Genomic DNA, 27,133 nt, shown 5'->3' with positions numbered 1-27,133 from the left:
GGTGCGTATATTTGGACAGACGTATTTTTATGGGTTGCCCATTAAATCTTGCTACAATTACTCTTGGACTAACCAGTCTGTGTCCAAATAATGACGCTTTGGCTTTTGTGCTCAACAAGAACCCTAACTTCTCTGGTGTGCGCTTTATCCTCCCTTGACCAGATCACTTCACCCCCATTTAGCTCCCTACCATTCCTGTCCATCTCATTTCTGCCAGTCCTGAGGATGCTGTTACGTGTACCCGGTATCTTTCCATTTCCTTTCTTAGCAGCTCTAACCGTCACTGTTGCCCACGGCGTTCTCACATTCCACGTCTCTGACTACGATTTCCTCATTCGCCATTCTCAACCTCTTCGTCATTTTCAAAATTTGGCCACTTTGTTGTTTCCTGATGGCGTCGTAGCTGCTGCTGCTTTCTGGTAGCACATTTTTCGAGCCAATCCACCGGGGTTACTCGATTGGGGGACGCGGACCTTGGTGGACCCCGGGCGACGTCCGAGCTGAACTAGTCACGAATCCGCACGTTTTGTTCACGTGACAAACCTTACTAATTGTTTGTCGGGTGGTGGCGGCTTTAACGCTACATCTATATTTCGATTTAAAGCTTTCGTGACTGCAATGATTCATCTTCTTTGGTTCTTTCGGTAAAGTCACGTAGAATGAGAATAAAATAATAAATTGATAAAATAAAATAACACAATAATATTCTCACGACGTTTCGGCCACAACACAAGCGGCCTTCATCAGGTGAAGGGACGAGACTGTCTGGTAGAACAGCGCTGGAGTGAAAGAGCCACGTTCAGATCACGGCCTTTAAGCTGTGTGAGAGGAACAAAGCGCCTTGACAAAGGAATTAGCATATAATAAAAATCCTGAATAAACACAAGATCCAGGTCCGATTCAACACAGTACATAAAATCCGTGATTTAGTTCCATCTGTAAAAGATGCTGTTCCAGACATACAGTACCCGGGCGTTTACAAACTAAAGTGCCTCTGTGGTAGTAGCTACATTGGAGAAACCAAACGACATATCTCGGACCGCATCCGCGAACATAAAGCAGACTTGAAACATGGTAGGACGAACTCCTCTGCCGTGGCAGATCACTGTTATAATTCAGTGGGCTCACATGACATTGACTTCTCCAAGACGGAGGTTCTTTGCAAACCAACCGGCTACCATGAGAGATTCGTTCATGAGGCCATTCACATATACAAGCACAGAGACAATTTCAACCGAGAAGATGGATTCTGGCTTAGTAACCACTGGAAAGATGTTTTAAACCATTTCTGTTCTTAATTAATTGTATTTTTACGATGACCTTCAGACCGCAGCTCTTTCGCCAGCATTGACTCTTAATACCTCTCACACCACGGTTAATGGTATGGTTTACAACATGGAGTATAATAGCGCCTCGCAGCTGTTTCTCTCCCCCTCCTCTGTTCCGACCATGGATGAACTCGTCCGTCTGAACGGGGCCCGTAGCTATCCGTGGTGCTAAAGTTGAGGGTAAGAATCCACCCATTTTTTCGCCATATAGCATTGTGATATATAACGACTTATTGTTGGTAGCTTAGCTGATTGGAGAATATAGAGTTTATTGATAACATTAAGGTAATTTATATTTTAGTTTTTTATTGATTCACTATATAGTACTGTGAATAGCTCAGATGTGTAGGCCTTGACTTCAACATAGTCATTTCTGTGACCAGTTACTAGCTAATCACTCAGTTATTTCAATGCTAAATTCGCCTAGTTATTTCAATGCTAAATTCTCCTGTTTGATTTGTACTAAGTGCCTCGGTGAATGTGTATGCTCTGACTTTAACGTAGCTATTTCTGTGACCAGTTACAAGCTAATCACTCAGCTATTTCAATGCTAAATTCTATGCTAATTCCTTTGTCAAGGGGTGCCTCTGCGGATGTGTATGCTTTAACTTAGCCATTTCAATGCTAAATTCTATGCTAATTCCTTTATCAAGGGGTGCCTCTGCGGATGTGTATACTTTAACTTTTAACATAGCTATTTCTGTGACCAGTCACAAGCTAATCATTCAGCCATTTCAATGCTAAATTATATGCTAATTCATTTGTCAAGGCGCTTTGTTCCTCTCACACAGCTTAAAGGCCGTGATCTGAACGTGGCTCTTTCACTCCAGCGCTGTCCTACCAGACAGTCTCGTCCCTTCACCTGATGAAGTCCGCTTGTGTTGTGGCCGAAACGTCGTGAGAATATTATTGTGTTATTTTATTTTATCAATTTATTATTTTATTCTCATTCTACGTGACTTTACCGAAAGAACCAAAGAAGCTACATCTATAATTACGCGATCTAATCCAACAAAAAATTACCTTTATTGTAATCCAGCACTTGGGTGGCACCAGTAGGTGAAGTGCGCAGTTTGACTCCATGCGAGGTGGCACAGTGATAGCACTCGTGCCTCACAGCAATAAGGATCTGGGTTCGATTCCTAAGTTGGGAAGCTTTCTGTGTGGAATTTGTATCTTATCTTCTTTTCTTAATGTAATTCATGGATTGCCTTAACTGAGACGCTTTACAGATAATTAATAATGGTACAACATGTGTGTGTATGTGAATGTAACGGTGGAGATGAGGTGATTGAAATAGATGAGAGGAAGCAATGGTGCCGAATCTGTGATGATGATGAATTCGGTGAAAGGGAAATTGATTACGGTAAATGATGATGATGAATGAATTGAATGAGAATATGAAGAGGGGACAGTAAAGGCTGTGGCGGTTATTAGGGGGAGATTAAGGGAGGTCGTGGGGGTAAGTTGGAGTTTTGAGTGAGCAGCGGAAACCAGTGAGCGAAGGTGACTGTACGTTCACTCTGTACGTTCTCTCTGTACGTTCTTTCTCCCCCGGTTCTGCATGGGTATCCTTCGGATTTCTTAATTCCTCTAATGGCTATAAAACATCTGTCATGGGTATTGGCCAAAAAAACATCTGAAATGCTGTAAAATTTATTACAAATCACTCACTTGAGATTACACATGGCAGGACCGTTCTGAAAAAAATCATCTCGAGACTCGGTGAGGCTTTCTTGGGGAATAAAAATAACAATACTAATAAACTTCCCCTGCACGTTGAGCAGTCCCCCTCCTTAACCCTCTTACGTTCCTCTCTCAAAGCCTCACCTCTTCTCTATCATCGTCCATTCCCTTCCTCTTTGCTCCCCTCGCCCCTCCACTCCTTGCCGTCCCTCCCCTGCTGCCCTTTAGTGACCCCCCACGTGTCCTCCGTTGCGGTCACTCACTCACTCCTCGGCCCCCCTCCGCCTCTTTGCCATCTTAACCACTACCGTTGTCGTGACCGCTTTTTAAAAGACGTGCAAGCGCCTCGAGTTAAGGCACTCTCTAGATAAATGTCAAATTAAATCAACAACAACAATGCGCCGATGAAACCTCTTGCGAATAATGGCACCCCGTGTCGACTGTTGTGGCAATGCAGGTGGCCGTGTGCGGCTACGTGGAGGAGGCCAACCTGGGCCAGGAGGTGCGGCTGCACGCCTGCCTCTTCAGCGCGGGGGGAAGTGGCAGCGGTGGTGGCGGCACCAGCGGCCCCGCCTGCTACGCCAGCGGCGCGGAGACGGCCGAGGCTCTGCGGGCGTTGGCACGTGCCGGCAGGGGCCGTCTACACTGCTTCAGCGAGCAAGGTGCCATGCACACGTGCGTGTATGCGTGTGTTGGTGTGCGTGCGTTGTCCGGCAAAACAACCCCCTACCTTCTCGTTGTGTCGGACGGGCAACGCTGTCGTGGGCAGTGCTGTGGGGGGAGGGCCAATTCCGATTGGCCTTTCCCCTCATGGCGTTTGTGACCACCACAGTGGCCAAAAGGGGGCTCTGGACGGGTGCGCTAAACTATGACGGAAAATTTTAATTAATAAGCTAGTTCCGGAGGCCCCGGAGGGTGTTGTATATATTGGGTCTTAAAAAAATAATAAATAGAATACAAAGTAAATAAAAATTGAGAAATGTGTAATTATACCAAATTTTCTTAATTTATGTGATTATGCAAATTATTTATGCTAATTAGGAGGTGTAATTGCATTAAATTGTGCAAGTGTATACCATTATGCTAATATATGCAATTATGATAATTAGGCTCTGTCTCGTTGTCTATCGGGATAATACAATGAATTGCGTGAAGTTATGCAAGTGTGATGTAAGTATGAGGTATGCTGATTAAGCTCGGCTTCGTTATCTAGGGTTGTATTATCAATCAGGATAATACAATGATTTTCACTTTAACTTTGACTGATTATGTCTTAGTGTGTTTATGTCAGGTCTCAAAATTCAGATCTCACCGCAGGATACAGTTCTTATAATCAAGATTATTACGCATGAACTTAGGAAGGCACCACTCAGACTCTTCTGTGTTAAGCAACTTTAATTTCTAAACAAAAACATAACACTCTAATATGCAAATTATTATGCTAGGAATGTCAACACAGTACTCCTGGAGATGTCCTCCTCATTGATCCGTACATTTAACTCGCAATGATTACGTTTGTTAACCTGGGTAACAGAACAATCGGTTAATTCCTCATAGTAAAGCGAGCATATATGGCGATAGGAAAAAGTCCTTAAAAATGAATGTGACAATATTCATACGAACAGCAATAAAGAAATACGTCCTGAAAGCAAAAGTAGACCTCAATGAATTCATTGGTAAGATTATGGAATTAACGAAATGTCTTGGAACAATGGTGTGCGGCAGTGTGCCTGCTTGTCTAGCAAATGTTATCAATTGGCTAAGGCTTCAGTAAATTTGTGGGCAAGATTCTGTGATCAAAAGACAGATTTCAACACAATAGTCTCCCTGTGAATGTGTAGATTTGTAACATAGATGTTTCTAAATGTTTAGTTTCATCAATGAATTCATTGGTACAGTTATGCACTTAACAAAAAGTGACTAAAATACTTCTCACAACCATATCCACGTAACTCAATGGGCGAAACACAAGGATAACTTTTGGAGTACTCTTATTAGTCCCGATATGTGCGTTATGTGTGTGTTGGTGTATTGTCTCCTTGCTCAACTCTTTGCGTTAAGCAGACGCCGAGGTGGGGCGTTCCTCGTACCGATTATGCCTTGGTCCCCTGCTGGGCGATGCGTTGTGGGTGTGTGTGGGCCTGTCATACACACGGCTCTCTGTCTCTCTCGCTCGGCGGCAGGTTGCTGGCTCCTCCGCTGCTAGATGTGAGCGGAGTCAGCACGACCCTTGTCTTTGAAGGTGCTCGATCGCGCTCGCAGCTCGTCCGCCGGTCGCCGGGGCTGGTACTCTTGCTCGGTGCTCTCTGGCGATGCACGATTGCGCTCACAGTGCGTCCGCAGATCGACTGTGCCGACCCTCTTGCTTGGTGCTCTCTGGCGAGGCACTATTGCGCTTGCAGCGCGTCCGCAGGTCGACGGTGCCGACACTCTTGCTCGATTGCGCTGGTTATGCTCTCAATGGTGAAAGAAACAATAAAAAAACGAAAAACAAAAGACAAACTCCGCGACTCATGGCTTCTGCTGATGCAGCTCCCTATCGATGTGCCTGTCACAGGGGCAGATTCCCGAAGCCTGCCGCTCGCAGAACTGAGTTGCATGATCTGTGTCCTTGCTTACATGTGAAATTCTCTCCCCTCTGCCCACCTTCTTACAAAGGACCGGAATTCCTTTGATTTTGCTCTTTGCTGTGGGGGCAATTGTTTGTCCGGTGTACGTGTGTGTGTATGTTCTGATTTATTAAGCAATCTGTTAAGTACTCTTTGGTTCTATTCGGTAAAGTCACGTAGGTAAAAAATAAAACAACAAAAATCACGACGTTTTGGCCACAACACAAGCGGCCTTCATCAGGTGAAGGGATCAGGCTGTCTCGAGGACAGCACTGGAGTGAAACACAGCCACGCTCAGACCGCGGACCTTTAAGCTGTGTGCGAGCAAACAAGGTGTCCTGACAAAGGAATTAGCATAAAAATTAGCATTTGATTGGCCGATTTTAGAAAAGAGGTGGTGTACGTGCCGGTGGACTTGCCGTTTGGCGCGGAAGGGGGGGGGGGGAGTTTACCTATTGATGGTGTGAAAAGGGAATTTATAAGAGTTGCGCAAGTTTGGGGTACCACTACTTGAAAAATATACTGTACCATTGAAATTAGTTTAATGTTTAGTTCGATTTAGAACATCTTTCCAATGGTTGCTTAATTTGAAACCATCTTCTCGGTTGAAATTGTGTCTGTGTTTGTAGATCTGAATTGCCTCGTGAACAAATCTCTGATAAAGACCTGTGGGTTTGCAAAGAACCTTGGTATCGGAGAAAATTATATCGTGATCACCCACAGCGTTGTAACAGTGATCAGCCACGGCAGAAGAATTCGTTTTGCCGTGTTTCAAATCTGATTTGTGCTCGCGAATTCGGTCAGAGACATGTCGCTTTGTCTCCCCGATATAGCAATCACCGCAGGTACAACTCAATTTGTAAACCGCGAGTTGTAAACTCGCGAATTTAAAAAACAGAAGTGATATAGTCATCCTCTCAGCCGATAAAGGCAACACAACTGTTATGGATAAAGATTCATACAACAACAAAATCCAGAATCTGCTCAACGATGGATGTTACTCAAAAATAAAAAATGACCCTACCAATAGCCTAGCGATAAAAACCAACAAGATCATCACAAGTTCGACCTCCCTAATCGACCCAACTAAACGTCCCTCCCTAAAACCTTCTGCTGCAAGACCCCCTAGATTCTATGGTCTTCCCAAGATTCATAAAGAAGCCACCCCACTACGACCCATCGTATCCATGATCAACTCACCTACCTATAGACTAGCCCGTTTTCTGTCAGATACCTTGCTGCCTTTCACTGGCAAGACCGCCTCAGCAGTACTCAACTCAGCCCAATTGGTCTCTATGGTCAAAGACGTTGTACTGTCCCCTGACGATATCCTTGTCAGCTTCGATGTGGTCTCTTTGTTCACCAAGGTCCCAGTACCTGATACCATTGAAATAATTGAAAATTTGGTCCAACATGGACTAGACCCCGACACACCTGCACTGGTTAGGCACTGCCTCAACAATACCTACTTTACTTGGAATGGCTCCTTCTACAAACAAAATGAGGGTACCCCCATGGGATCCCCCTTGTCACCAGTGATAGCCAATATTTTCATGGAGAAATTTGAATCAGACGCCATCCAGACTTCCACCCTCAGACCTTCTCTGTGGAAGAGATATGTGGATGACACTTTCGTCATTTGGCCACATGGCCTCCCAGCTCTGAACCTTTTCCTACACCACATCAATTCCAGACATCCCGCCATCAAATTCACCATGGAAGTGGAGAAAGATGGCAAGCTACCATTCTTAGATGTTCTGTTTGAGAGGAGACCTGATGGCTCATTGGGGCATTCTGTCTACAGGAAACCCACCCAAACAGATTCCTACTTGAAACCTGATTCTCACCACCACCCAGCCCAAAATAATTCTCTCATCAAAACTTTATACCATAGGGCTCATTGCATTTCGGACCAACACCACCTGACCAGTGAATTAAAACATGTACACCTGGCCCTCAAAAGGAATGGTTACTCTGACCGTACCATCCGCCAAGCTGTTTCTCCCTCCATACAGAAACAACCACTTGATACTCCGGTCAAAACCATCACACTACCATATATAGCAGGCGTTACTAAAAAGATTTCCAAAATTCTAAACAAACACAAGATCTAGGTCCGGTTCAATACAGTACACAAAATTCGTGATCTGATCCCATCCGTGAAGGATGTCATTCCTGACTTACAGTACCCCGGGGTTTACAAATTGAGTTGTACCTGCGGTGATTGCTATATCGGGGAGACAAAGCGATATGTCTCTGACCGAATTCGCGAGCACAAATCAGATTTGAAACACGGCAAAACGAATTCTTCTGCCGTGGCTGATCACTGTTACAACGCTGTGGGTGATCACGATATAATTTTCTCCGATACCAAGGTTCTTTGCAAACCCACGGGTTTTTATCAGAGATTTGTTCACGAGGCAATTCAGATCTACAAACACAGACACAATTTCAACCGAGAAGATGGTTTCAAATTAAGCAACCATTGGAAAGATGTTCTAAATCGAACTAAACATTAAACTAATTTCAATGGTACAGTATATTTTTCAAGTAGTGGTACCCCAAACTTTCGCAGCTCTTATAAATTCCCTTTTCACACCATCAATAGGTAAACTCCCCCCCCCTTCCGCGCCAAACGGCAAGTCCACCGGCACGTACACCACCTCTTTTCTATAATCGGCCAATCAAATGCTGATTTTTATGCTAATTCCTTTGTCAGGACACCTTGTTTGCTCGCACACAGCTTAAAGGTTCGCGGTCTGAGCGTGGCTGTGTTTCACTCCAGTGCTGTCCTCGAGACAGCTTGATCCCTTCACCTGATGAAGGCCGCTTGTGTTGTGGCCGAAACGTCGTGATTTTTGTTTTATTTTTTACCTATGTGACTTTACCGAATAGAACCAAAGAGTATGGATTCTTGCAGTCACGAAAGCTTTAAATCTAGAATCTGTTAAGTCTCACCCTGGCCTGGTTCCTGTCCCCCTCCTCAAGCCACCCCGCCATAAATGGAAACCGATGCTCCAAATTGCCCCCAAGTGCGTTTCCCAGTTTTTCAACTTCTGCATTCTCCCCCCCTCTTCCCTCCCGGCTGGGGTGTCTCTCACAAAGAGGGGCGCTATGGCCTTTGAAGTCGTGTTCTCTCGTACCAGTTGGAAATTAAAAATATTATTTTATCTCTTATAGCTTGATACCGTACCACTTTTTGCAGTTTTGGCTCTGTAAGTGACTCAAGGTATGTTTGGAGCAGTGTTTACAGTACTTCCATCATGGTTTGGAATTCCTTCATGGTGATCGATATTTCAAGGGGAGGTGCCCTTATCATGTGTATGTAATTTATTGCTACCATGTGCTGCTGGGAGACAAAGGCGGTTGGAGACTCTGATTCTATGGGATACATTTTATCGTGGTCATGTATGATTGACCTATTTCGCCTTTTGTTCTCTTTTGGATGACCCTCAGTCTAATACTTCCCAAGTATTATTTGGTCTATGTTTAACCAAGATTTATGATGTATCAGATGGTACCACATGTATTCCTAGGGTTTTATCAACCTTTGTTTTCCGTCCGTATCGCCAGGGATCTGTGCTTCTTATTCTCGAGTTATATTTTGATATCCTGAAGTTGGATATATAACTAGGTTTTCATTTATGCTTTCGTGATTGCTGGAACTCATATTCATTGGTTCTTTCGGTAAAGTCACGTAGATAGAAAGATACAATAACAAAAAATATATAAAAGGCCTATATATACAACAGGGGACAGGCGTCTATAACGTCTCCTGGCCAAACTCCATTTGGTGGAGCCAGGAGACTGAATCCTTACCCTCGGGGCTTCTCCAGAAACAACAAAAAACCACTACGTGTGGCCACGTGGAATGTTCGAACGCTCACTGCGGAGGAAAGGCTGCCACTCTTCTGTCGGGAGCTGGACCGGTACCGCCTGGATCTCTGTGGTATTCAGGAGGTCCGGTGGACTGGCTCTGGCTCCTGCCACCATGAGGGGTGGACAGTCCTCTTCTCGGGGCAGGAGACTGCCAAACAACAGGGAGTGGCTCTTCTTCTGAACGAAAGAATGAAGGGGGCGTGGGAGCGTGGCGGTGAGCTATGGGAAGCTGTAAGCCCCAGGCCACTTTGTTCTCGCCTTCCCATCAACCAGAGGCGAGGAGTGGTGGTCGTGGTTACTTATGCCCCCACTGAAGACAAACATCCGTGGAGAGATGCAGGCAATGCCGATGAGTCAGATGTCTTCTATGACCTGTCACAGGTGCTAGCTAAAGTGGCCCCTCGAGATAGAGTCATCTTGTTGGGTGACTTCAATGCCCGAGTTGGTCATGATGCTGGCACCTGGTCTGGAGTAATTGGAAGGCATGGGCCAGATCAGCTCAATGACAATGGCAGAAGGCTGCTAGATTTTTGTGCAGCCCATGGGCTTGTAATTACCAACACGCTGTTCCGGCATCGGTGCATCCACACAACATCATGGATGCATGGCAGGTCCAAGCAAGAACATCTGCTGGACTACAGAGTTACGGAACAGTGGATGCGGGCCCATGTCCTTGACACCAGGACCTACCGTGGAGCTGATCTTCCCACTGACCATCGACTTGTCATCTGTAAGATGTGCCTGCCATTCTTCCACTCCAGTGGTGGATGTACACCGAGGACCCCATTCAAATCCTTAGTGGCATGGTCTCAGCTAGCTGATGAAAGTTGCAAGCAAGAATGTATTCATCGCTTGCGGCTGGTGTTGGCATCTTCCCCCACTCCGGATGTCGAGGGGAAATGGGTGAGGTTTAGGACTGTGGCTCATGCAGCTGTAATGGCTGCTTTGGGTACACGGTCCAGACCTCCCCAGAGACCCTGGCTGACAGAGGAGGTGTTCAAGCTGGCTGAGAAAAAGCGACAGGCCCACTCTCATCGGCTACAGTAATCCTACGTCGGAGAATGAGGAGGCTTACCGCAGCCTTCGCTCGGAGGTTCGGAGAGCCGTGAGGCGCTGCAAGGATGGGTGGTGGTCGCGGGTTGCTGAGGAGATGGAGTCTGCCTCAATTGCCCGCGACCACAAATCGCTCTTTAATTCCATAAAAAAAGTAACCTGCACCAATTACCATCATTAGGGGAAAGAACGGTGATCCAATCTCCGACCCCCAGGAACAGGTTTTGCAAATTTGCTGAGCATTGCCGTGAGGTCCTGGGGGAGGGGACATCCCTTAGCCTGGATAACAACGTGGGACAAAGTGGGGATGACCCTGCCGAGGCTGCGGTGCCTCAAATATTGGAAGAAATCACACCCTGTGAGTGGCTGGCTGAGGTGCCATCTGTTGAGGAAGTACTGAAGTCGATCCAGAGCCTGAGACCAGGAAAGGCACCGGGCAGAGATGATCTCCCAAGCAAAATGCTGAGGGACGGTGGCATTTGTGCACATACTGCTCGGGTAAAACTACGTGGCTGAGAGTCGGAACCATTCCCTGTACACCTTGGGGTGTGACAGGGATGTCCTCTGGCTCCAACATTATTTAACATCTATTTCGACCACGTAGTTTGTGAAGCCTTCAATAGCTATACCGGAGGAATTTCCATCTGGTGCAGATACAATGGGAGGCTCATCGATGCCTGGATGCAGTCAATGGATAGCTCCCTATTGCTCAACCATGTTATGTATGCCGATGATCTGGTAATTGCTGCTCACTCAGAGGAGGAGTTGGAGGCGCTGCTGCTGAACCTGGAACTTGCCACTAAGAGGTGGGGCCTTACCATCAGCCCCACCAAAACTAAGCACCTGCCTGGGTATTTTGTACAATCCACCCCCACAACTCACAATTGGTGATGGCCCAGTTGTGGAGAGAGTGCAGTTTCCCATACCTGCCCAGTGTGCTCATGACCGGCTCCAGTTTAACACCAGAGGTCTCACTCTGGTGTCATCGGCTGCGTAACACTGTGTGGAAGCTACCTGGTCTCTCGTTCCGGATGAAGCTCCAGGTCTTCTCGCCCATGGTCATTCCCTCCCTCCACTAAAAGGTGGGGCCTTACCATCAGCTCCACCAAAACTAAGCACCTGCCTGGGTATTTTGTACCATCGGACACTCCACCTCCACAACTCCCAATTGGTGATAGGGCAGATGTGGAGAGAGTGGAGAGTTTCCCATACCTGAGCAGTGTGCTCATGACCAGCTCCGGTTTAACAGCAGAGGTCTCACTCTGAATCAGTCGAGCGGCATTATATTTTCATCGGTTGCGCAACGCTGTGTGGAAGCTACCTGGTCTGTCGCTCCGCACGAAGCTTCAGGTCTTCTCGACCATGGTCATTCCCTCCCTTCTATACGCTTGGGAAAGGTGGACCCCCCTAATGGAACATCTTCGCCGGTTAGAAACATTTAGGCTGGCCTGCCTACAATCCATCCTGGGTGTAACCAGGCTGGATTGTGTGAGGAGCTCACAAATCCTTGAAATATCTGGACGAAGTACCATCGGTGAGCTCCTCCTGCAGGCAAGGCTGCGTTGGCTGGGCCATGTAGCCCGCATGCCCAGCCACCGCATGCCTAAACAGCTTTTGTTCGGCCGGATCGAGGGGGCGAAACAGGTGCGGCACGGGCTAGAGAAGAGATAGAGTTATGTGGTACAGGAGGATGTGGAGCTGAGTGGACTTGCCGATGACTGGTACCAGCGTTGTAAAGATTGGCCTCTGTGGAGGAGGCTTGTGAAGGATGTTACTGGGCAATTGGAGGCAGTCGCCCTCCAACAACAACGGAGGGCAGAGGAGCGACGCTCACAACAAGGAGCGGAGCGCCGGGTGGCTAAAGCACAGCAAGTTAGCATAGTAGAGGGCACAGGTGGTGCATCAGCCAGTCATCTCAGTCAGTCGACCCGTGGCACCTGGGTCTGCCCTGTGATCTCCTGCCAGCGGGCGTTCGACACTTCACGTGGCTTCAAGGTACACATAGCCTGTCACAAGCGTCGTGGTGACGTCAACGCCACTTAGTGGCAAAAACACTCACCCTACTACAGGTCACAACAACACTCACCACACTGTAGGTCACAACAACACTCACCCACGCAGTCACCACAATGCAGGTCACAACAACACTCACCCACTCACCACACTGCAGGTCACAACAACACCCACGTACTCACCACATGCAGGTCACAACAACACTCACCCATACACTCACCACACTGCAGGTCACAACAACACTCACCCACTCACCACACTGCAGGTCACAACAACACCCACGTACGCACCACATGCAGGTCACAACAACACTCACCCACGCAGTCGCCACACTGCAGATCACAACAACACTTACCCACCCACTCACCACACTGCAGGTCACAACAACACTCACCCACTCACCACACTCCAGAACACAACAACACTCACCACACTGCAGGTCACAACAACTCACCCACTAACTCACCACACTCCAGGTCACAACAACACTCACCCACTCACTCACCACACTCCAGAACACAACAACACTCACCCACCCACTCACCACACTGCAGGTCACAACAACACTCACCACACTCCAGAACACAACAACACTCACCACACTGCAGGTCACAACAACACCCACCCACCCACTCACCACACTGCAGGTCACAACAACACTCACCCACCCACTCACCACACTGCAGGTCACAACAACACTCACCACACTGCAGGTCACAACAACACCCACCCACCCACTCACCACACTGCAGGTCACAACAACACTCACCCATTCACCACACTGCAGGTCACAACACTCACCCACCCAACCACTCACCTCACTTCTCGTTCTGCTTCTTTCCTTGCATTCATCAACTTTGGAATTCCCTCCTACCGACTTTTTTCCCATAATCTTAAAACAACCTTTTTCATTTCAAGGATAGTGTTAACAACTTCTCTATTACAACCTTTATAGTGCTGTTTTTTTACTGCTCGCCTCACGTATTAGTGTCTCTGGGACTGTGCGCAGCAACCGTGTTCAAACAAATCTATTACACGTTCTCTCTACTCTTACTGCGCTAATTCACTTTTTTAAACATGAACAAGCATGTAAAATGATGTCGTTTGTAGCTTACACTTGTTTTCAAGTAACACATAGCTCACACAGAAAACCTTCCTCTCTAACCTTCCGTTGGGGAAAAATGCTGTTACGGTTCCTGGTACGAGTGAACATAGGCGGAGTAAATGGTAAATGTTTAACAATGACTAAAATAAATAACAAATGATTATCACTGTGTAACAATTTTTTAAATTTAGTTTTGTTCCTGGGTAGCAAGTGTTATTTCCTAATTGCTTGTCATTTTTGTATTACTTTAGTATCAATACATGTTAATTTTGATTCATATGTTTTTTCTTTTTCGGACTTTATGTGAACGAAAAGACACAAATTCGCCCGTTTTCCCATTGAAAATAGGTACATTTCAAAATATCACTGTCCTGGTCACAAAAGCAAACAAGTCGGTGCCTGCTGAGCAGGCACTGACTTGGGCATCATCAGCATATTGTAATTCAATAACGGATGTGATTGATGTTTTCGACTTGGTTCTGAAACGGTTGATGTTGAATATGTTCCCGTCTGTCCTATATGTGATATTTATGTATCTGGGAAAGTCTATTCTCTGGCAGGTGAAGCATTCCCGCCAGGAAGATGGAGAAAAGAGTTGGTGCAATAACGCAGCCTTGCTTCACACCGGTCCTTACTTCGATTGCCTCTGAGGCTTCACCATCAAAGAGGATGACAGCCTTCATACCTATTCATATTCTTAGCTCTTTCGGTAAAGTCACGTTGAAGGGAAACAATAAAATATATATAAAACAATAAAAATTCTCACGACGTTTCGACCATAACACAAACGGTCGTCATCAGGTGTGTCGGTTTGCATTAATTTTTTTTATTTTTAAATGTTGTATTTATTTATAGAAAACGTCAGCGCCACGCGCAGCGATTTGGCAGTTTATTTAGAAGGACTAGTCCATCTATGTTCTGAAAAGAGGAGGGGGAGACGAAAAATTAATGTATGCTGTCTGAATGCCACTATAAGCATACATTAATTTTTTGTCTCCCCCCTCCTCTTTTCAGAACATAGATGGACTAGTCCTTCTAAATAAACTGCCAAATCGCTGCGCGCGGCACTGACGTTTTTTAAATAAATAAATACGCCGTTTACAAATAAATAAATTAATGCAAACCGACACACCTGATGACGACCGTTTGTGTTATGGTCGAAACGTCGTGAGAATTTTTTTTGTTTTATATTTATTATTATTTTAATGTTTCCCTTCAACGTGACTTTACCGAAAGAGCTAAGAATATGAATTACTGCAGTCACGAAAGCTTTAAATCAAAATTTAGCCTTCATACCATCATGCAACAGACGGAGGACGTTAACAAATTTTGTTGGGCAACCATATCTCAGAAGGATTCTCCATAGTGCATCACGATTAACAGAATCAAAAGCATTATGAGACCTCCTTTGCCAGCAACAAGATATAGTAATAGGTTTTTACCCTTTTAGCTGGCAAAAAAAAAACTGACACCTTTATACAAGGGATCATGTTTGCAATAATCACAACACAAGCAGTCAAAAAATTCAAGGGCAGTGCACATCATTATCAGAGTTGTTTCTTTTTGTTTGCATTTTTTGACTGCTTGTGTTGTGGTTATTGCAAACATAATCCCTTGTATAAAGGTGTCAACACAGCCAATTAGTAAGGTTTGTCACGTGAACAAAACATGCCAATTCGTTACAAGTACAGCACTAACCGGTTGTGTATTGGAGAGCAGACCCACGACAACATTTACAATTATAGTGTATTGTATAGTGTAGTATATAGTGTAGAATACTAGTGTAGAGGTGTTACGAGAGGGTGACATGCGGTTGTATAATGGTGGCCACAAACACGTCCGCTATGGCCACCACCATGGGGGCTGTGGGGGATGCTGTGATCCCTCCCAGCCCCGCCCTTAAGTGAGAGACAGTATAAAAGGTGGGACCCGGAGAGCTGAGGGGGAGTTCGACCCAGTCAAGATGAAGAGCCAGTGAAGAATGAAGATCGACTAGCCAGACCCTGGAACTCCTTTGACTCGCTGCTTTTTTGAGGGCCGGGAAAAGTAAGCCAGGGTGCGACACCAGAGCCGCGAGGGCCGATGTCCTTCTGAGGGCCGGACTCGTGTGGCTGGTGATCGGGACCTGCGTCGAAGCTGGGCCAGGTCAGATAGCCTCCTGAGAGAGGACTAGGATAGGGGGAACTAGGGAGCTAGTGTGGGCTTAAGCTCGGGGAACATTTCCCTTTAAAGAGTACGGGTGGAGAGGCCGTTACCTCATCGAGTATCAGGGTCGTTACTGTAATTGAAGTATCTGTAATAGATACGTGTTGTGCGGGGGCTGCTGCCCCTCGCCTCCTCATTCTCACTCATACTACTACTCCCCGACTGCTCGGACGGGTTCGGACTATCGACCTCCAATTCCTCGCCCCCTTGCGCCCCCGACTTTGCGACTGCCCGCGTAGGCAGGTTTCAATTGGTGAGGCCGACGGCTTTACGTTTACGATGCGCTACGCGGGTCCAGTGGTGGCGTGCTGCGGTGAGCGCGCTCGCAAAGCAAAACTCCGTCCCGCACGTGAACAAATGGGTACGGTATGCCGACACGTGACTCCCCCACACCCACGCTCTATGCGCCCAGGCAATAACAAACCGGACGCCGCTACCTGCCCAGCCCCGTACACCAATCACACGCGAGGGAGTTAGGGTCGGGGGTGAGAGGGCAGGGGCGTCTGCCACTGATTGGAAAGAGTCACTGCGTTCCGGTTTAAAGGGCCGTTTAAACAGCCGCGCGTATACGCGCACACCAGGCGCTTAGCTTTCTACTTCGCTATAAACAACCGCACATGCACGCGACCGCAAGACACTCCCGTAAACAGTCGCACTGGTACGCGAACGCTAAGCACGCCCATAAACAGCCGCACGGGCACACGAGCGCTAAGCGCTCCCGTAAACAGCCGCGTAGGCACGCGCACGCTAGGCGCTCCGCCTCGTTGTAAACAACCGTGCGTGCACGCGAACGCAAGACACTCCACCATTCTCTTCACACCCACAAAGAGACCACACGACACGGTTTACCCCCCACTGGCTATTTTATTCTCCGCGAATATCCTGTTAAGCTACGTGGGCTTTCGTGGGTCAGTAGACGTTAGCCTATCCTTCGAGGATCCTAGATTCAATTTATCCTGCCTATCGCTCAGCTCTCTACCCTCGATTAAATAGCTCAAACTCACCTCTCTCTTACTTACGCTTACTTCCACTCTGCTGCGCTGGAAGCTGTAGAAGGGTGAGGCTGTGGATCGTCTCCATGGGAGATCGTGCCTGGCTGCGCTGAAACTCGTCACGCGGACGATCCGAACGGCCGGCTCCAATGCTCCGTGGACTTTGATGACTGGAAGAACTCTGTCTTTACTGTCTCAATCACCTGCCTTTGATCCTACCTATCACAAAGGCATTCCGCGGTGCCTGCACTTGCTCACCCGTGCTCTTTGATATTCGGGTCTATAATCCCACCTATAACAAAAGGCATTCAGTTGCTCTTGCGCCCGTGCCCCCCTGTCCAATCAGGGGCTGAGATATTCCGATCCGTACCTCCCTTGGCCTCCTGCCCAATCAGATGCCCGGATTTTCCCGCCTTTTCGGTACTTTGATCATACTCTGGTGACGTCACTGTGGTGGTTTCTCAGACGTCCGCTCTCCGTTCTTCCCGCTATCTGCCCACTGACTCGTGTTTGTGTGTGTGCGGTTTCACTCGCGGTGGCTGAACGGCCTCTGCCGTGACCATGTAACTTTAATATCAGGTCACGGCGCCGTGGTGCATGTCAGCCTCAGGGGGTACATCGCCCAATTTCCCGGCCGCAGGAAACCATGAAGCTTGATCCCATTAGGGGCTTCTGGATAAAAACCTGTCGGCCAGGTGACCTTCCCTCCCGGCTCTACGTGGGGTGTGCGTGCATTCATGTGGGGGGAGGGGGGGGGCGGCGAGGGGCGCGCCGCGTCGGCGCCGTCACTCCCCGGTGGCGGTGTCACGGCGGTGGGCACGGCCCCGACGGAGCGGCTCCGCTGCGGCGGCACCACAACTGTGTAGAGGGTAAACAGCGGACGTCTGAGAGAGCACCGGCCTCGGGAGAGTGGCGGAAATCCGAGGCGCCAGTGGCGGCGTCACGGCGGTGGGTACGGCCCCGACGGAGCGGCTCCGCTGCGGCGGCACCACAGTTGCCTCAAGTGAACAGTCTCCGACGTCAATAAGGCCACTACACTAGTACAGCACTAACCAGTTGTGTGTTGGAGAGTAAACCCACAACAACATTTACAATTATAGTGTAGTGTTTAGTGTAGTATACTACTTCAGCACTAACCGGTTGTGTTGGAGAGTAAACCCACTACAACATTTACAATTATAGTGTAGTGTATAGTGTAGTACACTAGTTCAGCACTAACCGGTTGTGTGTTGGAGAGTAAACCCACTACAACATTTACAATTATAGTGTAGTATATGAGTACAGCACTAACCGGTTGTGTGTTGGAGAGTAAACCCACTACAACATTTACAATTATAGTTTATTGTATAGTGTAGTGTATAGTGCAGTATACTAGTACAGCACTAACCAGTTGTGTGATGGAGAGTAGACCCACAACAACATTTACAAATATAGTGTAGTGTTTAGTGTAGTATACTACTTCACCATTAACCGGTTCTGTGTTTGGAGTATAAAACCACTACAACGTTTACAATTCGAGTAACCGTGACGTTTCGCCGAAACTTGCACATCCAGAACTCGCACATAGAGAGGGTTTATTGCATTGTACTTTGATAAAAAAAAAACCTGCTAAATGTGAATGTTATTCTCGATTAGACCAACATTTAACGGAAATTGAGATTTTTAGTTTAGATTGCACAATCTTTAATTATTATATATCATGGGGAAAATTTTAGATTCTAATTGCAATGTTAAAAAATGAAAGTTACATGACTATCTACAGTCCTGCAGTTTCTATCCTGTTTCCATTTATACCTCTCAATATTCTTCAATTGCAGATCCTTTCGAATGCGAGTCTCGGTTGAAAATGCAAACCTCGACACTGGGAAATGCTTGTAAACTCGTCTTGAGAGCTAACATTTTACTTTTTGACTTTTCATTACATTACATATTTAATTCTCTCTCAAAATGTAGGTTTTACTCAGCCATTACAAAATATCTCACATGGCATGCGAAGTGACATTTCACGACTTAAAGTCCTGCGCAAACTGACATTTTCGTCAATAATTGCTTTCCCTGAAAAGGTCGAAATCACGTAAAAATACCAGAGCAGGGCAGTAGATGGCACAATGTAGCTATGGTCCTTGAAAGGCTGGCATCAACTGTGGCCCTTGATCCGTGGCATAAGAAAAGTTTTAACTGCTCACGACAACGTTTGGCTTCTCAAACCACTGCAAGTTAAAACATCATTCAGATACGGAACACGCTTTAACAAAGGGCAAGCCATGAAAAAGATGCAAATGGCGCTACGCCCCTGAAAGCTGTTGGCGAAGCCTGAATACGTGCAAAACGAGCAGAAACTCTCGGCAAGTTATATATACATGAATATACATGAATATATAACTGCTCAACCCGAGATATTAATGCCTTGATATTTGCATTGCCTTTTGTGCTGTTCGCCTTGTGGCGTTGTCAAACCTGTCAACCCCTTATCAGTGCCTACCTCATTACAGACCAATTCAGACTTTATTGGTCACTCCGTTCCATTATAAATCTCAACGTTCATCCTACAAAGTCCCATCACAAGGGAGAAACACAAACAAATAGACACAAATTATCTTTTTTTTTTTACCAATATGGAAACGGCTCAATTTCCGCGTACGAAAATACAGGCTAAACCATATGGGTCGACAGGTATGCGTTGTTCTCTGGTCTGACACCGGTGGTGAGACAAGGCCATAAAGGAGGCTGCAGCTCCAGTGTAGGCCAATCAGTTTCAAGGACAATGCGTCACAGCATCGGAGCGTGTTTGTTTGCATGTTTTATACCACAAGCATGTGTGGTTAATGCAGTCCTGGTGCCTTGCAATAGGTGTGTCTATTTGGTAGGTGAATATCTGAACGCCTCCTGTGTTATTGCCGGAAGGGGTAAAGCCTCTCATCTTGATACCGGCAAAAAAGGATCTTGTAGTGAGTGGCAGAAGGGTTTACTGTTACACAGTCAAGCCTCAGTCTTGTGTGTGCATTTTTTTAAATTTCGCCTCCAGTGCTCATGGAGGAGGAAAAAAACAACACACAAAGCTGGCATGGCCATGGCAGAGCTAAAGGGTGCCACGGTGGCAAGATGTTAACTACCTTGCCTGGTATACAGGAGGTCAATCCCGACCCTGACGCCTGCTGTATATTTGGAGTTGCATGTCTCTCTCCCCGTGGTCACGTGGATTTTTCTCCGGGTCCTTCGGTTTTTCCACTTCGCTGGGCTATCATTTGTGATGGCCAGGTCGACTTCTGAAAAAGAGATGTATAGCTTTAGCGGGGCCTTACCTGGTAAAATAAAAAATAGTACAAATTTTATAAAAAATAAGTGCGGGTTAGGTAAGGGTCGCGATGCTGTGATTGATTATCTGTGTTTCAGCCACAGGCACACAAATAATCTTCGGTGTCTCAGGCACGTGCCTTGCAAGCAGGAGGTGGGGGGGGGTTCGGACAAACCGCAGAATCCATGGCCAAACGTCCAGTTGCGGTGATGGGAGCAAAAAAAGGCCATTTTGGAAAGCCACGTATGCTTCCGTAATGGCCTTATTTATGTGGAAATAGCAGGCAGATTTTTTTGCACACAGACATTTCCTTTTCTGTTTGTTTGGTAGTTCCAGTGGAGGGTTCCACACCACCATTGATTACATGGAGGAGCTTTTTATATTTCTGGCTTGGCCCTGTCCATGCTCCAATCCATTTTTGGAAAAAAAGTATTTTTTTTACTGTGAGCACTATTATGACAAATAACGGGGAAACTTTAGATCAATTTCTGCCGTGGTGTTCTTCCAATTTGGCTTGTTTCCCACAGAACATTGGCAGAAATATAGTTTTCACCAACATGAATCAGGGGTGTTTATGTTTGCATAACTAGCCCACGTTATGCAAGTGCAACGCAGACCTCAGAAGTGCCAATCATGGATTGGCAAGCACGACAGGAGTTTATTTTCCAAGCGTCCGTGTGCGTTTTACACGTTTAAAATCACTCTTTATCGATACTGCTTAAAATGGAGCAATGTACGCTTGACCTCGCATAGAGAGAGTTTGCGCACCTTCGTCGTTGTCGCATGTAACCCCCTTTCAGAAGTAGAAAAAAAACCTGTGACTGCTCGTTAACTGCGCGGGCTTGCGCTATTTACGGGAGCGCTGGTGTTTTGTTTCTCCTCTCCCCGGGTTGCGTGCGCTTGCCCCACACTCCGTCACCTCGGTGACGACGACAATGACACGGCCGTCTCTTCTCCTGTGCTGCGGTGCGACAGGAATCACAGACAGCGACGACATCCAGCTCCTGCTCGCCGAGATGGAAACGGCCGTCGCTTACTCCCGAAAGGTGCCATTTTTGCTTTCACGATGACGTGCAAACAAGAAAAATTGTGAATGGAGCTGCGGTGTGTCTCTGTAAAGTCACGTAGGTAAAATAAAATAAAACAATTAAATCACGACGTTTCGGAGGCAACACAAGCTTCCGTCTTCAGGTGGAACAGTCACAGCAAGATGTGAAGGGGGGGGGGGAGGAGCCAAGTAGGAGACATTGATGGGGTGTGGGGCTAAGTTAATCCGTCTTTTGTTATGTTGAGGGTGCGGGGGATGCGGTGGGTCACTGCACGGGGGCAATGGAAAAAATGGAAACAAAAATGGAAAAGTTCGGAAAGAATATGCTGTGTGCTTATAAGTTGGCTAATGTTTTGACTTGGTTTATGACATCTTTCCAGTGGTTGCTTAATTTAAAACCATCCTCTTGGTTGAATTTGTGTCTATGTTTGTATATATGGATGGCTTCATGGACAAATCTTTGGTAATAACCAGGAGGTTTGCATAGTACTTTGGTATCGGAGAAAACAATCTCATGAGAAAGGAACAAACCTGTCGGGACGACAGAGCTTCCATGAACGTTGTTAAGATTCGTAGCGACTTTTAAGCTAGTTTAGAGAAGTGAGGCACCTTGACAAAGGGGTTTACATATCACACAGGAGAATTTAGCATTGAAATAGCTGAGGGATTAGCTTGTGAGTGGTCACAGAAATGGCTATGTTAAAGTCAAAGCCTACACATCCACAGAGGCACCTAGTACAAATCAAACAAGATAATTTAGCATTGAAATAGCTGAGTGATTAGCTTGTGACTGGTCACAAAAATGGCTATGTTAAAGTCAAAGCCTACACATCCACAGAGGCACCTAGTACAAATCAAACAGGAGAATTTAGCATTGAAATAGCTGAGTGATTAGCTTGTGATTGGTCACAGAAATGGCTATGTCAAAGTCAACGCCTACACATCCACAGAGGCACCTAGTACAAATCAAACAGGAGAATTTAGCATTGAAAAAGCTAAGTGATTAGCTTCTGATTGGTCACAGAAATGGCTATGTTAAAGTCAAAGCCTACACATCCACAGAGGCACCTAGCACAAATCAAACAGGAGTATTTAGCATTGAAATAACTGAGGGATTAGCTTATGACTGGTCATAGAAATAGCTATGTTAAAGTCAAAGCCTACACATCCACAGAGGCACCTAGTACATGGACACCAAAGGGGCTGCAACAACTCAACTATCATACAGTAAACCGATGTGAAAAAACCTAAATCTAAATTACATCAATATAATAAATGTACTCAATATATTCTTCAATAAGCTGAGCTATTAATAGTAACTGGGTATACATTACACTATATAATGAATACCATATAGTAAACCAATAAAAACTAAAATATAAACTACCTAAATGTTATCAATAAACTCTATATATTCTCCAATCAGCTGAGCTACCAACAATAAGTCGTTATATATCACAATGCTATGCAGCGAAAAAATGGGTGGATTCTTACCCTCAACTTCAGCACTACAGACAGCTACGAGCCCCGTTCAGACGGACGTCTGAGTTGTATCTGCGGTGACTGCTATATCGGGGAGACGAAACAACATATTTCTTACCGAATTCGCGAGCACAAATCAGATTTGAAACACGGGTTCTCATGAGATTGTTTTCTCCGATACCAAAGTACTATGCAAACCTCCCGGTTATTACCAAAGATTTGTCCATGAAGCCATCCAGATATACAAACACAGACACAACTTCAACCGAGAGGATGGTTTTAAATTAAGCAACCACTGGAAAGATGTCATAAACCAAGTCAAAACATTAGCTACCTTATAAGCACACAGCATATTCTTTCCAAACTTTCCATTTTTGTTTCCATTTTTTCCATTGCCCCCGTGCAGTGACCCACCGCATCCCCCGTACCCTCAACATAACAAAAGATGGATTAACTTAGCCCCGCACCCCATCAATGTCCCCTACTTGGCTCCTCTCCCCCCCTTCACCTGTATTTAAGCTCGAGGCTCTCAGAGCCTCCCCACTTGATGCAGCGATCTTGCTGTGACTGTTCCACCTGAAGATGGAAGCTTGTGTTGCCTCCGAAACGTCGTGATTTAATTGTTTTATTTTATTTTACCTATGTGACTTTACCGAAAAAAAACACAAAGAGTAGGTCTGACTCTGCTCACGAGATGCCGAATGTTGAAGCCGGTGCCTTGGCCAGCTTTTGCCAGCAATGTCGCTGAAGTGATGTGCTCCGGGAGAAGGCGACTGTGTGGCTGACAGGATGCGTTAAAAAAATGTATTCGGAAGGACAGCTCCGTGAAGGAGCCATATTGTCTGCTTGTTTGTTTAGTGTGTTGTGATACTAAAGCTAGTGACTCCACTGCCACCCACAACATCAGTGACATTGTGGGTGTGTGCGAGATAGCGAGCGGTGGCACAATGGTTAGCGCACTCCGCTACGAACCCGGCGACCCAAGTTAAATTCCTACTCACGGCCAACACCAGTGATGATTATCTGAACCGGTTCTGGGCATCCCCTATGTCGATTCAGCCTCAAAATGAGTACCTGGCGCGGTGTGTAAACATCGCTACTTGGGAGACGAAGGGGTCAGGCGTGGTGTTGGCTATCCACCCCCTCGCATGCCGTACTGGCCTTCAGAGGTGCTCGCTAACAGCACTTGCCCCTACAGTCTGTTAAGGCTATACGGGGGATCTTTGTCTCTGTGTAATTGGTTCTCAGCAGAATAAAGCACAAAGTGAAACAGCTTTCAAATATCAAAACTTTTTTTCAAACCAAAATTGTTTTTTGTTATCATCATCATGAACAAAAAAACATTTAACATGCTGAGCACAGCAAAGGGGGCAATGGGTGGAAATCCAATTTCCTGCAGCTGATAACTACAGCACGAAACAAGCCGTGGTTATAAAGGATCTCAATGTGACTGAATCTCCAGACGCTCTCTAAAGATAGGGACCCAGGAGCAATGCAGGCGCTAGAGTTGAGGCAGTGGTGATGATGGGAGAGGCGTTTTTTCAAACTATGTACGTTGAACTTCTTTCACACCGTACGTAGCCAACCGCGCTAATCGGAGGTGTGGGGGAAGGACAACAAACTAGATGATTTGAAAGTGCATGGCTCCAGTGGCTTCTATAATATCAGAAGGAAGAGCGTCCCAGACGGCCGCAGAAGCGCATCCGAAAGCACGAAATGTTCGATTAAAATGTATATACGTGCAAAATGTTCATTATTTAAGTTGTTGTATGTAGTGTATAATGTACTGTATATAATATGACTGAAATCAAGCATAGCTACTTTTTGTTTAACGCACACGGAGCTGATCGCCACACTGAGTTTATGCCTTTGGAGCGGTTTATTTCTCACTTGGCCCGGGACCGCTGGATAATGTTGGAAGCCGGATAATCGATGATCAACTAACTGTATTGTTGACATTTTACAGCAAATCCCTCTTTGGGGTGGCCTTTCACATAGGTGCTGAACTAGTATACTACACTATACACTACACTATACACTATACTATACACCACACTATACACCTTTTACACATGATGGCTACACTATACACTTCACTATACATACACTACACTATACACTACACTATAATAGTAAATGTTGTAGTGGGGTTTACTCTCGAACACACAACCAGTTAGTGCTGAACTAGTATACTACACTATGCACTATACTATACACTATACACTGCACTACTATACACTATACACTACACTATACATAACACTATACACTACACTATACACTACATTATACACTACACTATACACTACACTAAACTATAATATACACTACATTATAATAGTAAATGTTGTAGTGGGGTTTACTCTCGAACACACAACCGGTTAGTGCTGAACTAGTATACTACACTATACACTACACTATACACTACACTATGCACTATACTATACACCACACTATACACTACACACTACACTACACACTACACTATACAATACACTATACACTACACTATACACTACACTATAATTGTAAATGTTGTCGTGGGTGTACTCTCCAACACACACCCGGTGTGTGCTGTACCGGTAACGAATTGGCGCCACGTTTTGTTTACATGGCAAACCCCTTACTAATTGCCTGTGTCGGGTTTGTGGCAGGTTTAGCAACGCATTTTTATTATGCGATCTCATCCAAAAAACCTTGATTATGGATAATATTGGCGCACGTTGTGACTGTGATGATGGCATTTCGCGGTGAAATGCATGACAGTGTAATTTGTGAAAGATTGAGGAAAATTTCAATTTGGAAAGAGAGCACATTAATTCAAGTGCAGCGGTTAGCGTTACGCTGTGCCAGGGGTCACCAAACTTTTTTCACAGTGGGCCGGATAACTGAAAGAATGACGAGCGCGGGCCGCATAATAAATATTTCTGGAGCGTCGGACCTGTGTTGACAGCTGGAAAATCTGGGGGCGGGAAAGATGCGTGTTTGTGTGTGTTGCCATGGAAACCATGGTAACGTCAGAGCGTAGGCGGAGCTACCACGAGCCGGGAAAGTACTTGGGATGGCGCGAAATAAGAAAACATTACAATAAACAAGAAAATCTAGATACAATAATTTAAAATTTAAAATAGTAAATTTAAGGAACATAGCAGTCAGGAGGTCTCTGCACGCATGAAGATCTCCTACTATTCTAAACATATTTAAATTGTATCACAACGTCTCGTGTTCCATACGTTTTATCAACCAAATTCAAGTACCGTCGGCGGGCCTGATGGACTGACGTCGCGGGCCGGACACGGCCCGCGGGCCGTAGTTTGGTGACCCCTGCGCTGCGCTACGAACCTCGCTCCATGTTATTTTTGTTGTTGTTGTTCGCACAATCGCTGATCACAGCCCCATCGAATGGCCCAACAATAATCACATCACCATCAGAGTTTGTCGTAAATAAGAGATGACACGTTTTCTTGAATTGAGCGACGTTATTATTACAAGAGTGGCAGGTGAGTGAATGTGTGGGGAGCAGTAGTGTAGCGATTCGCACACTAACTGCAACCCGGGTTTGATTCTCGCTCACGGCCACCAACACTGTTGAGAATTATCCGAACCGATCCCTGGGCCTCCCCTATGTTGACTTGGCCTGAAATGAGTACCCGGCGCGGTTTGTAATCATCGCCATTCGGGAGACAGAGGCAGCTGGGCGTGATGCTGACCACCCACCCCCTCGTGTGCCATGCCGGTGTTCGCTAACAGTAATAAATAGTCTGTTGAGGATATATGGGGGATCTTTGTCTTTGTACATCCAGTCAGCGTGATTTCCTGCTCAAATGAGCATTGAGGCGGTCACTATCTCCTGTTTACAGCCCTGAGCTAGTTGTGGAAATTCCACATTCCCATGGTGTGGGAAAGTCTATCCATAAGACAGCTGTTGACTTCCCAACAAATTGGTACTAATCTTATCGATCCCCGGAAGGATAACGGGTTTAGTGAACCCGCAAACAAGATGTGAAATCGCCACCATACTATTGCGTGCCGCTCACTCTACCGCTGAGCAAGTCACCCGACCGGAGAGGCAAGAGTGCTACACCTCCGATTCTCACGGTTGGCGAAAGAAGTTCAACGTACATACATCCTTAAAATGTACTTTTATCGGAGCTTCCTCTAAGTCTCAAGTGAGCAGTGAATATCGGTGTAACAGAACAACGCTTTGTGCAAAATAATTTGAGGCACATTTGTTGTTTAGTGAATTCCAGCTGTAAGTACTGGCAGAGCCAGTGGGGGTGGGGTGGTACGTGCCCCCCCAATGATCCAATCGAAGTCCATAATAGGCAATAAGTAACGGCAAAGCAGTTATAAGTGACCCACAGAATTGTGCGAAGTTGCGTATCCAGTACACGACTTCCCTGAAGGAATTCACCTTCAGCGAGCGCGATGCCGATCA

At 46.1% G+C, this 27,133-nt stretch overlaps 1 protein-coding gene across 2 annotated transcripts in view; it reads left to right on the top strand.

The window, feature by feature from the left end:
• The window catches only part of VWA3A (von Willebrand factor A domain containing 3A), a 137,339-nt gene that overhangs the window by 64,856 nt on the left and 45,350 nt on the right, over positions 1-27,133 (top strand). For both annotated transcript variants that reach the window (XM_076069946.1, XM_076069945.1), the window contains exons 19-20: positions 3,472-3,676; positions 21,141-21,211. In XM_076069946.1, coding sequence (XP_075926061.1) covers positions 3,472-3,676; positions 21,141-21,211 — 276 coding nt within the window. The remainder of the gene's footprint in view (positions 1-3,471; positions 3,677-21,140; positions 21,212-27,133) is intronic.

Source organism: Petromyzon marinus, chromosome 26 (assembly GCF_048934315.1).
Source record: "Petromyzon marinus isolate PM22_M1 ecotype Great Lakes invasive population chromosome 26, UKy_Petmar_22M1.pri1.0, whole genome shotgun sequence".
NCBI lineage: Eukaryota > Metazoa > Chordata > Hyperoartia > Petromyzontiformes > Petromyzontidae > Petromyzon > Petromyzon marinus.
Note: the sequence above shows the minus strand (reverse complement) of the source record. Positions and strands in the feature narration are given on the sequence as shown.